General features: G+C 42.3%; 2 protein-coding genes across 9 annotated transcripts in view; one reads left to right on the top strand and one right to left on the bottom strand.

The window, feature by feature from the left end:
• The window catches only part of LOC126765211 (uncharacterized), a 40,584-nt gene that overhangs the window by 16,880 nt on the left and 9,248 nt on the right, over positions 1-14,456 (top strand). The gene's annotated exons all lie outside the window — the stretch shown is intronic.
• On the bottom strand, positions 7,886-13,122 carry LOC126764826 (uncharacterized). Its single transcript, XM_050482396.1, is given in 3 exon segments — positions 7,886-7,898; positions 10,885-12,036; positions 12,092-13,122. Coding segments are annotated over 3 exon segments (2,196 nt in total).

Here is a 14,456-nt window from a genome sequence, read left to right as displayed (position 1 = left end):
AGATAGCATTTCACCGGATCATTATACGTAGGTAAGTGAGAAACAGGTAACTTCTCCGGCAAACCAGAGACAGGACACCTCGTCGTTTGTCGTGTTTTAACTTGAGATATATTTCTACAATCAAGACAAGTAATAAGTACTAATTACAGCTAAGCTACAAGCATCAAATATACATGAAAAATACTACTTACAGTAAATGTTTCGATTATAGCTGTGAATTTTGATGTAACAAATAAATGAACGAACAAGTGAACTGCTATAAGCGTGCGACTAAGGAATATAGGTAACAACTTAGGTTTTTTTTTAATCAAACCACTTTATTCGACTTAAACTTAAGACTGTACAGAATTGACAGATCACAGTCAGTTGCTTACTTAAATCTACCGTTTTATGGATATTGTCGGCCTAGTATTGTGGAAAGTGAGTGCCTGGAAAAATTAGCATAACATATAGAATGGGGGAAGTTTTGGAGTGTGAAATAAGGAATGTGAAATTAAAGTGCGGAACGTAGCTATGTTATTATAATATGGTAGAGAGTGATATATATGTTTTAAGAGTATTAATTTCTATCTTACTCTAACATAGCATCGCTTAGAACATCAAACACCGGTTATAGCAGAAACAGTGGAGAACGTAGAATCGTGGCTCGTGTCAGCTGCCACGACCTATCTTATGGGCGCGCAATGTAACTGCACAGTGAAAAACGCTACTCCCTTCTCTCTTTGACGTGGGATGACGTGAGAGTTGACGACATTTGGATTTTTTCCGTGGAAACGTGTCAGCTGATTGCTCTCTCACAACGCAGGGTTGCCAATATCGATATACTATAGTAATTATCAACTTTTATAACTCAATCTGTTCAATATGTTTCAATATGTTTGAATTTTTCATAAAATAACTTAAAATCAGAGTCGAATGCTATTATTTATAAATATGTAAACTATTTTAAATAGTTTGTTTTCAGTTTTGATATTTTATATTGTAAAAAATTGTAATGGAGAACAAAGATGTGCTCAAAACTCTATATGCGTATTGGGCAATGACAACATTGTTCAAATGTAAACAAACAAAGATGGCTGATTTCTGCGTTCTTACCACGTTTTTTACTGTGCACACATTTTGCCGATGAGGAAGGAAAAGGAAGGAAGGCAGTAGCGTTTTTGAATGCTTCTGCTATTATAAACTGTTTGCGAATTTATGAATATTTGGCATAAATTTTTCAAGTCGATGGGGGCACCTCTAAACATAGCGTGAGATTACACATTTTTTTTTTGTGTTTCTTATTTACCTAAAACAACAACTTTCTACAGGTATACCTAAACAGAAATCAAAAATTAGTAAAAAATCGATCCACTCTAATGTACATATATGGTTGAAACAAACACAGCAAAGAGACAAAATTAAATAATACAATGAAAACACAATTAAGTGAATATGTAGGTAAATGTTCACTATAAAATATTCACTTATGTATATTGATGTTAACTTTTGATGATATTCATGTTTTTGTATGCCTGCAATACAAAATTGCTTCTTATTGCAAAGAAAAACAACCAATTGAAAATCAGCTGATTGTACGTTGGTCAACCGTGACGTAGATGCGCAGAACGAATAAAATTTGAACTCGTCATTGCGCAATCTGGTTTCTATCATTCTTGAATGAATCGTATGTGTCAGTGATCACGATCGAACATGTGTTAGCGAAACTTTCTCCGCCTTACTTGACAGTTCATACTTAGCAGTGAAGCGAAAAAAACTAAGGGTAGTTAGAAATAACAACATTTTGCTTTGCTTCGCATCGAACTCTCGAGCATAATTGCAAAGCAAATGTCTGAAACAAAATAAATAAACGCAAAAATCGAAAATGCTCCTCAAAATGTTTAGTATTATTAAAATAGTATTTGCTCTCTATTTAATTGAAATACTAATTCAATGTAGAACTTAACCGTGGACTTGAAGATTCATTATTTTTTTTGTTAAATTTTTTTTGGCACAAAATATTTACATTAACGCTTATACATTCTAATAACTAAGTACACATAAGTAATGATTAAAATACTCTCAAAAGAAGACACAACCCTTTCGAGCCAGATTATATCAATTCTGCTTACCTAACCAAGTTCGCCGAAGATATGTTAATCGAGATATTTCAACAATGGTTTTACTTTGATGCTTCCATCTCTTCTTTCTCCACTTTGACAGTTAGCGTCCGACAAAATTTTCAGCTTTACCACATGTACGCTTATTGGGCGATGGGCAGTCCTACGATTGCGGCTAGATGAACCTTACTGAGAGTAAGTTGTACTGTACTTACGCGAAGTACAGCGAACCACTGCTCTCACGCAAGAGAACAACGAGACCCTACTCTTTCCCAATTCAATGTAATCAGAACATCGAACCTCATCGGGTTTGGATCTCTCTGCGAATCCGAAGTTATATAGTCGAAGAAAGAAAGAATTTCAGAAATAAAAACTTTTCATGCAAGAAATCTAAATTTTCAACCTAACAACAAAACTGAAGGAAAAATCTGCGACTGATGTGATAAGAGGTTTGTGGGGTATTTAAATTACGAATTTGAATACAACAAATGTCCATCATATACAGCTATGTTTGTCATTTTAGTACATGGTAAAGACGCCAATTTTTTATTATCACGTTCAGTTTTAGCAACTCAAAATGATCAAGAAACAGCCTTTAATAACAGAGTTGCCAAATGACTGTAAACTAGTGTATTTCATACGATAATTCGTGAAGATTTTTAGTCAGATAAAGAAATTTTTCTTACAAGAACTTCTGATCATACAGTTTATATGGCAGCTATGTATATGCTATAGTAATCCGCTCTGAAAAGTTTATTCAGAGACTGTAGTGAGTGTGGAAAATAATACATTTTTTTAATATACCTTAGAAAATACTTAAATTCGGTCCTTGCTTTTTGGTCACGAAGACAATGTTAGGCCATTTATAATTTGAATAAAATTTCGGTCCATGGCCACCACGGCTCCATTTTCATATCTCCCCCCGTTTACATTAGTTTCCGATAATTAAATTAAATTAAAAGGAAATACATCGATTGTACGCTTTTGCACCGATAGTAGTTTTGCGGAAGGTACGATGTTAATATCTGAGTTCACTAAATTCATATTGTATTTGGCTTTATGCCTATAAAGTATAAAGCTCTTATTAATTGAAGAAAACAAATCCTAATGTCATATGTGAAAATGATAAAATTTATGTTCCTTTTGATAACGGAGAGGTATTTGATGTTTATAGCAATATTCTGGTTGGAGAAGAATTACTAAACAATAGGGCAATGCCTCGATTGAACATTATTATGAGTGTAAAATTGGTAATTTGTTTTGGAAAAAACATCTGCAGCCATTGCACGGCAGTGGATCCGGTACCTTGGGCATTCATGGAATTTTATTATTTGCAATGTACAAAATGTTGCTAGGCTTTATTCATATTTATGAAGACAACACTCGTCTGCATGTATGATGATGAAATCAGTTATAAACCTGTTATCATAAAGTATTCGGTATTTTTGGTGGGCGAGAAAAGTTGAATATAATTTGTGCTATATATGAGATATCTTCTTGAAAACTCACTAAATAAATTTGTAAGAGGAGCTAAAGTTTTTATTCTATATGGTACAGAAAGGCTTAAAAGGAGCTGCTATCAAAACCAATTTTTAGTAAAATCATATAATCTATCAATTTTAACCACATTTTAAAATTGTTGAAATGGGTGAAATCGAACTACACCTTCGTTATTTTCAATATATAACAATTATCAATTCAATCTTATTTTCTCATTTTACAGCTTATAAATCGATAGTCATTGACGTTATTGAAATAAAACTTTGCGCGGGTCCGGCTACTTATTATACATTTTTATACTCTTGCAACCTGTTGCTACAGAGTATAATAGTTTTCTTCACCTAACGGATAGAGTGATTGAAGAGGAAGGTTTATAAGTATAATAACATCCATTAAATAGTGAAGAAATACTTTTATTTTTGAAGCTTCTAATGTGATGTACATAAGTAAATTTTTTCCGCTTACATTTTAAACTCAGGCTGAAGATTTATTAAAATAATGTGTAGTATTGTACACATTGAAAAGTTATACAGAAAACTCAGCGATGGTATATGTCAATCTCTTATGGATATCCCACAATAACATTTTTTTGTCATTTACTTTTCACGAGAAATAAGGGCTAATTTTCGAAGCGATTTTAACCAATACAGCATTAATACTTATTTAATTAAATATCTTAAATATATTGTGGATTTAATATAAACCTATATGGCCCTTTACAGCATATGTTTTAAATTAATATTTTCGAAGATATTACAGATTTAACAAGTAAGGAAGGGCTAAGTTCGGGTGTCACCGAACATTTTATACTCTCGCATGATAAAATGATAATCGAGATTTCATTATCCATCATTTACATATTTTTTTATTTTGCTGTAAAATTAATTAGATTAGATCAATTTGTGTACTTTGAGTGTTGAATTGTATTTTCATTTCCTAATTATATATTATACAGAGAAGGCATCAGATGGAATTCATAATAGCGTTATATTGGAAGAAGGCGTGGTTGTGAACCGATTTCACCCATATTTCGTGCATGTCATCAGGGTGTTAAGAAAATATTTTATACCGAATTTCATTCTAGTAGTTCCTGAGGTATGGTTTCTGGTCCATAAGGGGGCGACGCCACGCCCATTTTCAATTTTAAAAAAAGCCTGGGTGCAGCTTCCTTCTGCCATTTCTTCCGTAAAATTTAGTGTTTCTGACGTTTTTTGTTAGTCGGTTAACGCACTTTTACTGATTTTCAACATAACCTTTGTATGGGAGGTGGGCGTAGTTATTATCCGATTTCTTCCATTTTTGAACTGTATATGGAAATGCCTGAAGGAAATGACTCTATAGAGTTTGGTTGACATAGCTATAGTAGTTTCCGAGATATGTGCAAAAAACTTAGTAGGGGGCGGGGCCACGCCTACTTTTCCAAAAAAAATTTCGTCCAAATATGCCACTCCATAATGCGATCCTTTGTGCCAAATTTCACTTTAATATCTTTATTTGTGGCTTAGTTATTACACTTTATAGGTTTTCGTTTTTCGCCATTTTGTGGGAGTGGCAGTTGGCCGATTTTGCCCATCTTCGAACTTTACCTTCTTATGGAGCCAAGAAATACGTGTAACAAGTTTCATCATGATATCTCAATTTTTACTCAAGTTACAGCTTGCACGGACGGACGGACGGACAGACAGACATCCGGATTTCAACTTTACTTGTCACCCTGATCACTTTGGTATATATAACCCTATATCTGACTCTTTTAGTTTTAGGACTTACAAACAACCATTATGTGAACAAAACTATAATACTCCCCTTAGCAGCTTTGTTGCGAGGCCAATAAATAGCTTGTCGGAGGCAGCGGTTTTCCCTATATAACTTTGCATTTAGCAGCGATCGGACGCGTTTATTAACGGAACTCTCTAGCGAGGAATATTTAAACGGAAAGGATAAAGTATATGTGTACAATTTCAAACTGATCCTCAAAAATAATACAATTGCTAAATATTTGGAATAGTAGAATAGGAATACAACCAAATACGCAGTGCAATGGATTATAACTGACTCAGTAATCAGTCGATGAATTATACCACGTGCATCCCAAAAGACTGATGTCACACACCGAAGTAAAAATTCGGTTTTATTACGACTAAAGAGCACTCAAACACTCCTCAGAACCAGAAATTCGCGAGGCACCCACTTTGCACAGAGCTTTCGCCTCTTTACGCCGTCTACTGCCTTCATTGTCGTCGGTGCTCATTTCGCCTCACCTTAGACAATCCTTTTTCAACGATTGATTGCTCTGCTGCAGAGCCCAAATTCAACGGTATTTCCCCAAGAAGCAATGCTTTATTAACACACGAAATGCTTTATGATCCATTTTTTTGTAAACTATTCCAAGTTGGTTCACAAAAATCTAACTAATAGAAATCATCTAACTAATAGCAATAAGAAGGTAGTAGTAGTATTATCTATGTGTCAGCTACAGTAAAGCGTGGACGGGTCCTCTAGTATATACATGTAAATGATCAGGATGACTAGAAAAATTTAAGTGACTGTCCGTTCGTCCGTGCAAGCTGTATCTTGAGCAAAAATTTAGATACCTTGTTGAAACTTGGAATACAAAAAAAATTACAAGTTCTTTGAAGGGTGTAATCGCAGCACTGCCACGCCCACAAACCATTAACCTGAAACCTATAAAGTGCCGTGGAGAACTGTAGCGAGGTAGGTGTAGCAATAAAATAGTAGTAGTAGTAGTGGAATACTATCTAATAAGTTTAATGTACATATCTCCTAAACTACTAAATGTACATAAACCAAAGTTACCCAGCTCAAATATTATAAGAATTTGTACCGACGGTGTGAAAATGGAAAACTGATGATAACTCTGCCCATTCCCCATATAATGGAAGGGTTAAAAACTATTAAAATCGTGATAAACCTATGAGTAAATACCCAGATCGATACGCCACCAACCAAATCGATCATGTTGTGATGGACGGAACACACGTCATCAGTATTTTAAATGTGTGTACGCTCCGTGGTCCTAACATCGACTCGGACCAATATCTTGTTGCAGGCAAAAAAGCTGCAACCGAAACGATTTGTTTCCGGAAAATGCAAAAGACAGCTGGTACGATGAAGAGTGCCATGGCGCAGTGGCAGAGAAAGCAGACTGTTTACCTCACAACGTTACAATCGACCACAACACGTGCGGGATGGAATAGATATAGAGTAATCGATGCCCAGAGCATACTAAAATTATGGAGAGAACACTTCTCCAGCCTGCTGCATGGCTGTGAAAGTATAACAACAGGAGAAGGCGAATTCGATTCCCCAATCGATGGCGATGGAGTAGACGTTCCATTGCCCGACCATGAAGAAGTTCGAATAGCAATTGCCCGCCTCAAGAACAACAAAGCGGGAGGGGCCGACGGACTACCGGCCGAGCTATTCAAACACGGCGGCGAAGAGCTGATAAGGTACATGCATCAGCTTCTTTGTAAAATATGGTCGGACGAAAGTCCGTATGGCAAATACCCGCCTGAAAACAAACAAAGCGGCGTGAGCCGATGCATTGCCCGCCTAGCTAGAATACGATCGGACGAAAGCATGACGGGCGATTGGAATCTATGTGTGCTCTCCTCAATCCACAAAAAGGTAGACCCAACATTTTGCGCCAACTACCGTGGGATAAGCCTCCTCAATATAACATATAAGATTCTATCGAGCGTATTGTGTGAAAGATTAAAGCCTACCGTCAACGAACTGATTGAGCCTTATCAGTGTAGCTTTAGGCCTAGAAAATCAACAACTGACCAGATATGCACCATGCGCCAAATCTTGGAAAAGACCCGGGAGAAAAGAAGAGGCACAAACAACCTCTCGTCGATTTTAAAACTGCTTTTGACAGCACGAAAAGGAGCAATGTCTGGATTTTGTATCCCAGCCAAACTAATACTACTATGTAAACTGATGTTGAACTGCAGAACTAAATAGGGAAAGTACTGTCTTCTATAAGACTGTACAACTGCTGTCGTATGCCGATATCATTGACCTCAGCAACCGCGCCGTTAGTTTTTCTTTCTCCAGAATGGATTAAGAAGCGAAGCGAAGCAAATGGGTTTGGTGGCGAACGAGTGCAGGACGAAATATCTCTTGTCGTAAAAAACACAGACGCGACTAGAGTCCGACGAAACTGTTGATAGTCACAATTTCGATTGTCAGAGGCCATGTGTTTGTCAGAGGCCATGGAAGTGGCATGGAACTTTATTTAATTTACACGTTTACGTTTCTCAGCTTGTTAATCTGCAATAATAAAAGTTGTAATAATAAAAATAAAAAAAACGAATCAGAAAGTTTACCGTTGTTATAGCTTCACCTAGGCTTTCATCTATAGATATATTTAAAAATTTATTATTATTTGTCGTTTTAATAATTAAAATAATAATTAAATAAGAGCTTGCCTGTTGAACCGCCAAAATTAACTCTTATTCTTTTAACATATTAAAACATTCGTTAGCTAGGAACGCCCTCTACCGAATCCAGTCAGTGCGCGCACGCTCCGAAGTGCAATCGCGGCGAAAGAAAATCAGTCCTATTCTGCTTATTTATGTACCAAATAAAATCCCACAGGAAACTGGAGAAAAAATTTAACTGATTCTATCAGTATTTACGAAGAGTAATGTGATCGGAAATATTTTTAGTAAAAAATTTAATGTATAGGAAGTGGGCATGGTTAGGTTAGGTTAGGTTAGGTTAGGTAAAAATGGCTGATCGATGATCCCACGTAGACTAACAAATTAGTCTTTTGTGATGCCATTAAATGAAAACTCCCGTATTCGGACTTACAGATTGCCGAAGCGCTTTGTAGCCAATATAAAGTTACACAGACGCTTAACTTCAACCCCGCCAATTCGGTGGGGTGTCCAAAGGTATGCGCCCCCAAGTGTCTTAGTCTCGACCTCCCAAAAGCAGGACAGTCAAGCAGGAAGTGCTGGCTTGTTTCTACCACATCTTCCTCTAAACAGCATCTGCATTCAGCATCCGGCAAGATACCCATTCTTGCCGCATGTAAGCCAATTGGACAGTGGCCTGTTAAAAGACCCACTAACAATGAGATGTTGGCCTTATCAGATCATTTGATCTCCTGCGATCTATACTGGGCCAGAAGGCTTTTGCAACCGCACAAGTGCCGGTGCTGGCCCAGCGTTGGACGAGCATCCGCGTGGCCCAGCTATCTAGTAGTAGACCACAAGAAGAAACAGGAGCACCGATCCGTTTCCATTCTACCGATAATGATTCTCGGGTGCCTTTCCTTGCTAACTCATCAGCTTTGCAATTGCCCGCAATTCCGCTATGGCCCGGCACCCACACCAGTCTAATCACGAAACATCTGGCTGCTAGAGATAACGACGTTAGACATTCTTCGACCAACCCTGAACGCACTTCGAATGAGTTCAAGGCTAATATAGCCGCTCTACTATCTGAGTGAATAGTCACTTGTCTGAAGGTGGATGCACACTGCAACAGCAAATCAGCTGCTACCTTGATGGCTGTGACCTCAGCCTGGAATACACTACAGTAGTCGGGAAGTCTGAAACAGGAGTTGATGGAGAGCTCCCGACAGTAGACCCCTCCACCAACTTTCCCCCCAAGCTTTGACCCATCCGTGAATAAGCTTGCTGCCCCTCTCCTCCAACGGCTTCTTCCCACCCACATCTCCCTCGTCGGTATATGGGCAGAGAAGGAGCCGCCAGAGTTCGGTACGGCGATTCCATGATCCAGATGATCCGGTATGCAGTCAAAGTTTGTAAGGATATCCGAATGACCAGATGCACGTTCCTTTAAGAAACCATATTCTCTGAGTCTAATAGCCACCTTCGCGGCTATGCACCTACCGGCAATGTCCACCGGCGTAATGTTCAAAATTGCATTAAGTGCTATAGTAGGGGTAGATCTTAATGCACCGCATATGCTAATTAGCGCAGCCCGTTGAACGCTTTCGAGCTTTTTGGCCAGTGAGGTCTTCCCTAAAGCCCTCCACCACATGAAGACACCATAGAACAAGATGGGCTTTACTATGGTGTCATAGAGCCAGAGGATCACTTTCGGTGAGAGACCCCATCTTTTGCCAATAGCTCCTCTGCAGCAGTATAAGGCAATAGATGCCTTTTTTGCTCTCTCCTCGATATTCGGCTTCCATAAAAGCTTCTTATCCAGTATGAGCCCTAAATATTTCACTGAGTCCGCCGGCTGCAGGTGAATACCTCCTATCTGCGGCAACGGTGCCGCCGGGATTTTATATTTTCGGCTGAATAAAACCATTTCCGTTTTGTTAGGATTAATGGCGAGTCCACTTCCGGCCGCCCACTTTGTTACATCGCTGAGATATCCCTGCGTCAACTCGTACACGGTGCTAAGGAACTTTCCTTTGACCATAAGTGCTACATCGTCTGCGTAGGCAATCACCCGGCAGCCGCGATCCTCTAGTTTTTTGAGCAATTCGTCAACAACCAGGATCCATAGAAGAGGAGAGAGAACCCCACCTTGTGGTGTTCCCCTACTCACCCTACGCCTCGCACGCGCGCTGCCCCATTCCGTTTCGATCACTCTGTCACACAGAAGACTGAGAATGAGGCACTTGAGGTTCGATTCTACCCTAATACCGTCAAGGGCAGTTACTACTGCCTCCGGTAGGACATTGTTGAAAGCTCCCTCGATATCCAGGAAGGTCCCAACGGCGAAGTCCTTGGCTTCAATGGCTTCTTCGAGCCATGACACGATAGTATGCAAGGCAGTGTCTACTGACCTGCCTTTGCGATAAGCATGTTGTGCTCTAGACAAATAGTCTCTCGGAATGCTCTTCCTTATATACCAGTCCATCAGCCTCTCCAGAGTCTTTAACAAGAAGGACGAGAGGCTGATTGGCCTGAAATCCTTGGCCGTGACATGGGAGCCCCTGCCAGCCTTCTTGATGAATGTAACCTTGACTCGTCTCCAGGCCCCCGGGATGTAACCTAATCTGTTGCAGTTCGCATAGATAGGTGCCAACCAGCTGCATGACACCTTAACAGCTTGTTGCAGCTGCGCTGGTATGATGCCGTCTGGTCCCGGGGACTTGAATTGTTCGAACGAGTTAATCGCCCACGTCAAATGCCGCTCATCCAGGATGCTGACAAAGGCCGCGCAGTCGTCATGCGGCACCCCGATAGATCCTCTAACAGAGGACATGTTACACGGAAAGTGAGCGTCGACAAGCATTTGAAGTGTTTCTTCACTACTGAGGGCCCACTTCCCATTTTCGTCCTTGAGATACCCCAGGGACACTGGGGTTTTTGCGAGAATACGCCTGAATCTCGAGGACTCGTGACAGCCTTCCACTTTTTCACAGAAGCGCTTCCACGAGGTCCTCTTAGCCTTTCTTAACTCGGACTTGTATATTGAAAGTCCAACTTTATACAAAGCCCAGTCATCAGATAACCCACTCCTGCGGGCCTTGTTGAAAAGCCGTCTGCAAGACGCCCTAATATCTGAGAGCTCCATAGTCCACCATAGAGGTTTCTCTTTGCCCTTCGGCGATCTCAGCGGACAAGACCTCTCCAGCGCAGCCTTACACGCCGAGCTGAAGACTTCAACCCACTCCTCCACCGCATCGGTGGTGGCCAACGCGTCCACCTTCGGTGCGCGCGGGAGAGTTTGCCGAAGCCTTCTGCGGTAACCTACCCAGTCCGTGTACCTAGGATTCCTAAAGGATTTCGTAGGCGGACGTTCTCCGACTAGACTAAACTCGATGTACCTGTGATCCGAAAAGGAGTGATCGTCGAGGACCCTCCAGTTCGAGATCAGCGGGGCAATCGCTTGTGAGGTTAGGGTGAGGTCGAGGACCTCCTCCCTGCCAGCGGACACAAAAGTAGGAGAGTCTCCTCTATTACAAATGCGAAGATCTTCGCCAATAATGAAATCAAAAAGCGACTCACCTCTAATGTTCGTATCCGAGCTTCCCCAGGTCTGGTGCCGCGAGTTAGCGTCGGAGCCGATGATGACGCCAGTGCCAGCCTTAGACGCTTCGGCTAAGGTCCTTCTCAGCATTAGGGGATGTGGCTCCACCACATCATCGTGTGGCATATATGCGGAGATAAGCCAGAAATCTCCGGTGTCACACTCCAGTTTCGCTGTCACAATGTCAGCACTGCTGAAATTAGGTAAAAGAAATACCGTTAATTCATTCCTTACCAGCAAACAGGCTCTGTTCCTACCTGCACCCTTGGCCGACAGGAGCCTGTGGCTCTTTGTCCTCAATCCAGATATCCCGTTACCAGTCAGCCACGGTTCCTGGATCAGGACGACATCAGCTCCATCTTGTTCCAGACGGAGCAATAGATTGGCGGAGGCCGCCTTCGCATGCTGGAGGTTAATCTGGAGGAATTTCATCCTTCAGACTTTCCTCCAGGAGCGCTATTTCAGTGCCCAAGTCGTGGTCGACCCGAACCTCCTCAAACAGTCGTTCGAGGCTGAAGACGGAGTCGCCAATCGACGAACCGCCCCCAACACTCGCCACATCCGAGAGATCCGGATCGATTTCCACGGTCATTTGACCGTTGGCGCCCTCTGTCGCACCGATTTCCACGGTCGTTCGACCGTCAGTAACCTTCGACACCTCCACCGCAGGCACCGCAGCTTGGGGGCCATCAGTCAGTACTTTCAGCACTACCATCTCAAAACCATAGCTTATGGCTCCCTTTGTTTTGCTGAGAGGACCGATGGATTCCGTGTTTAGCATTATCAGCGCTTGCCGATACGGTTCATCAGTCCTCTCCAGCCATAAGACTTTCCAGTCCTGCGCTGGAAGTGAGGGATTGCAATATTTGAGGATTTCCTCAATCTCACTCGGAGTGGAAGGTTCGGCCGGCAGCCAGACTCGAGCCCTAGGACGAAAGGGAAGATCCTCCTTGGCCACGGCCTCCAGTCTGGCTCCCTTCCAGACCTCCCCCACCTGAGAGACTGCCTTCTTGTACAAGATGGCCGATCTCTCATCAGCACAACAAGTGAGCTTATGTAGCCCCTGGTGCCAACCGGCACTCACACATTTCGGGGGTGGCCCCGGGTTTTCCTTGACCACCCTCAGGAAGACCGATGAGATAGCCGCTGCTACCCTCTTCCATTCATCATGGGAGATGGCACCGTCCTCTCTACTGCGGTCAAGCACCCCCAGTATTCTGGCCCCAGCACCTTTAGCGATTTCGCTGAAGGTTGGCGCTTTTCTTGTCCGCGGTTTCTTAACAAGGGAGGTTTCTCCCTCATGCGACCTCTGCCGCTTGACCGCCGGTTCTGTCCTGCCGGTTTTCAGTTCTACCCTATCGTCCTCGCTCAGCACTTTCTTGGCCCACTCAAGCGTACTAGCATGCTGCTCAGACACCTGACCAGCATGCTTGTCACCGTAGCGCTCCAAGATTTTGGCCGCCAATCGGCGGTCAGACTTTAGCTTTCTAGCTAAAGCTGCCTTGCTCTTATTCCCTGTGGATCCTTTCATAATTCTAGCTGAGGTTCCCCTGCTAGTGATATCAATATCATCGGCATACGCCAGCAGCTGTACACTCTTATAAAAGATGGTACCTTCTCTATTTAGTTCTGCAGCTCGAACTATTTTCTCCAGAAGGAGGTTGAAGAAATCGCACGATAGGGAATCACCTTGTCTGACACCTCGTTTGGTATCGAGCGGCTCGGAGAGGTCCTTCCCGATTCTGACGGAGCTTTTCGTGTTACTCAACGTCAGTTTACACAGCCGTATTAGTTTTGCGGGGATACCAAATTCAGACATCGCGGCATAAAGGCAGCTCCTTTTCGTGCTGTCGAAAGCAGCTTTGAAATCGACGAAGAGGTGGTGTGTGTCGATTCTTCTTTCACGGGTCTTTTCCAAGATTTGGCGCATGGTGAATATTTGGTCGGTTGTTGATTTTCCAGGTCTAAAGCCACACTGATAAGGTCCAATCAGTTTGTTGACGGTGGGCTTTAATCTTTAACACAATACGCTCAATAGGACCTTATATGCGATGTTGAGGAGGCTAATAACACGGTAGTTGGCGCAGATTGTGGGGTCTCCTTTTTTATGGATTGGGCATAGCACACTTAAATTCCAATCGTCGGGCTTTCGTCCGACCATATTTTACAAAGAAGCTGATGCATGTACCTTATCAGCTCTTCGCCGCCGTGTTTGAATAGCTCGGCCGGCAATCCGTCGGCCCCTGCCGCTTTGTTGTTCTTCAGGCGGGCAATTGCTATTCGAACTTCTTCATGGTCGGGCAATGGAACGTCTACTCCATCGCCATCGATTGGGGAATCGGGTTCGCCTTCTCCTGTTGTTATACTTTCACAGCCATGCAGGCTGGAGAAGTGTTCTCTCCATAATTTTAGTATGCTCTGGGCATCGGTGACTAGATCACCTTTGGGGGTTCTACAAGAGTATGCTCCGGTCTTCAAACCTTCTGTAAGCCGCCGCATTTTTTCGTAGAATTTTCGAGCATTACCCCTGTCGGCCAGCTTATCAAGCTCTTCGTACTCACGCATTTCGGCCTCCTTCTTTTTCTGTCTACAAATGCGTCTCGCTTCCCTCTTCAACTCTCGGTATCTATCCCATCCCGCACGTGTTGTGGTCGATCGTAACATTGCGAGGTAGGCAGCCTGTTTTCTCTCCGCTGCGACACGGCACTCTTCGTCGTACCAGCTGTTCTTTTGCACTTTCCGAAAACCAATGGTTTCGGTTGCAGCTGTACGTAAGGAGTTTGAAATGCCGTCCCACAGTTCCCTTATTCCGAGTTGTTGACGAGTGCTCTCAGAGAGCAGGAGTGCAAGCTGAGTAGAAAATCG

Source organism: Bactrocera neohumeralis, unplaced genomic scaffold (genome assembly GCF_024586455.1).
Source record: "Bactrocera neohumeralis isolate Rockhampton unplaced genomic scaffold, APGP_CSIRO_Bneo_wtdbg2-racon-allhic-juicebox.fasta_v2 cluster10, whole genome shotgun sequence".
In the NCBI taxonomy this organism is placed as follows: Eukaryota; Metazoa; Arthropoda; class Insecta; order Diptera; family Tephritidae; genus Bactrocera; species Bactrocera neohumeralis.
This window is presented reverse-complemented; position numbering and strand designations above follow the sequence as displayed.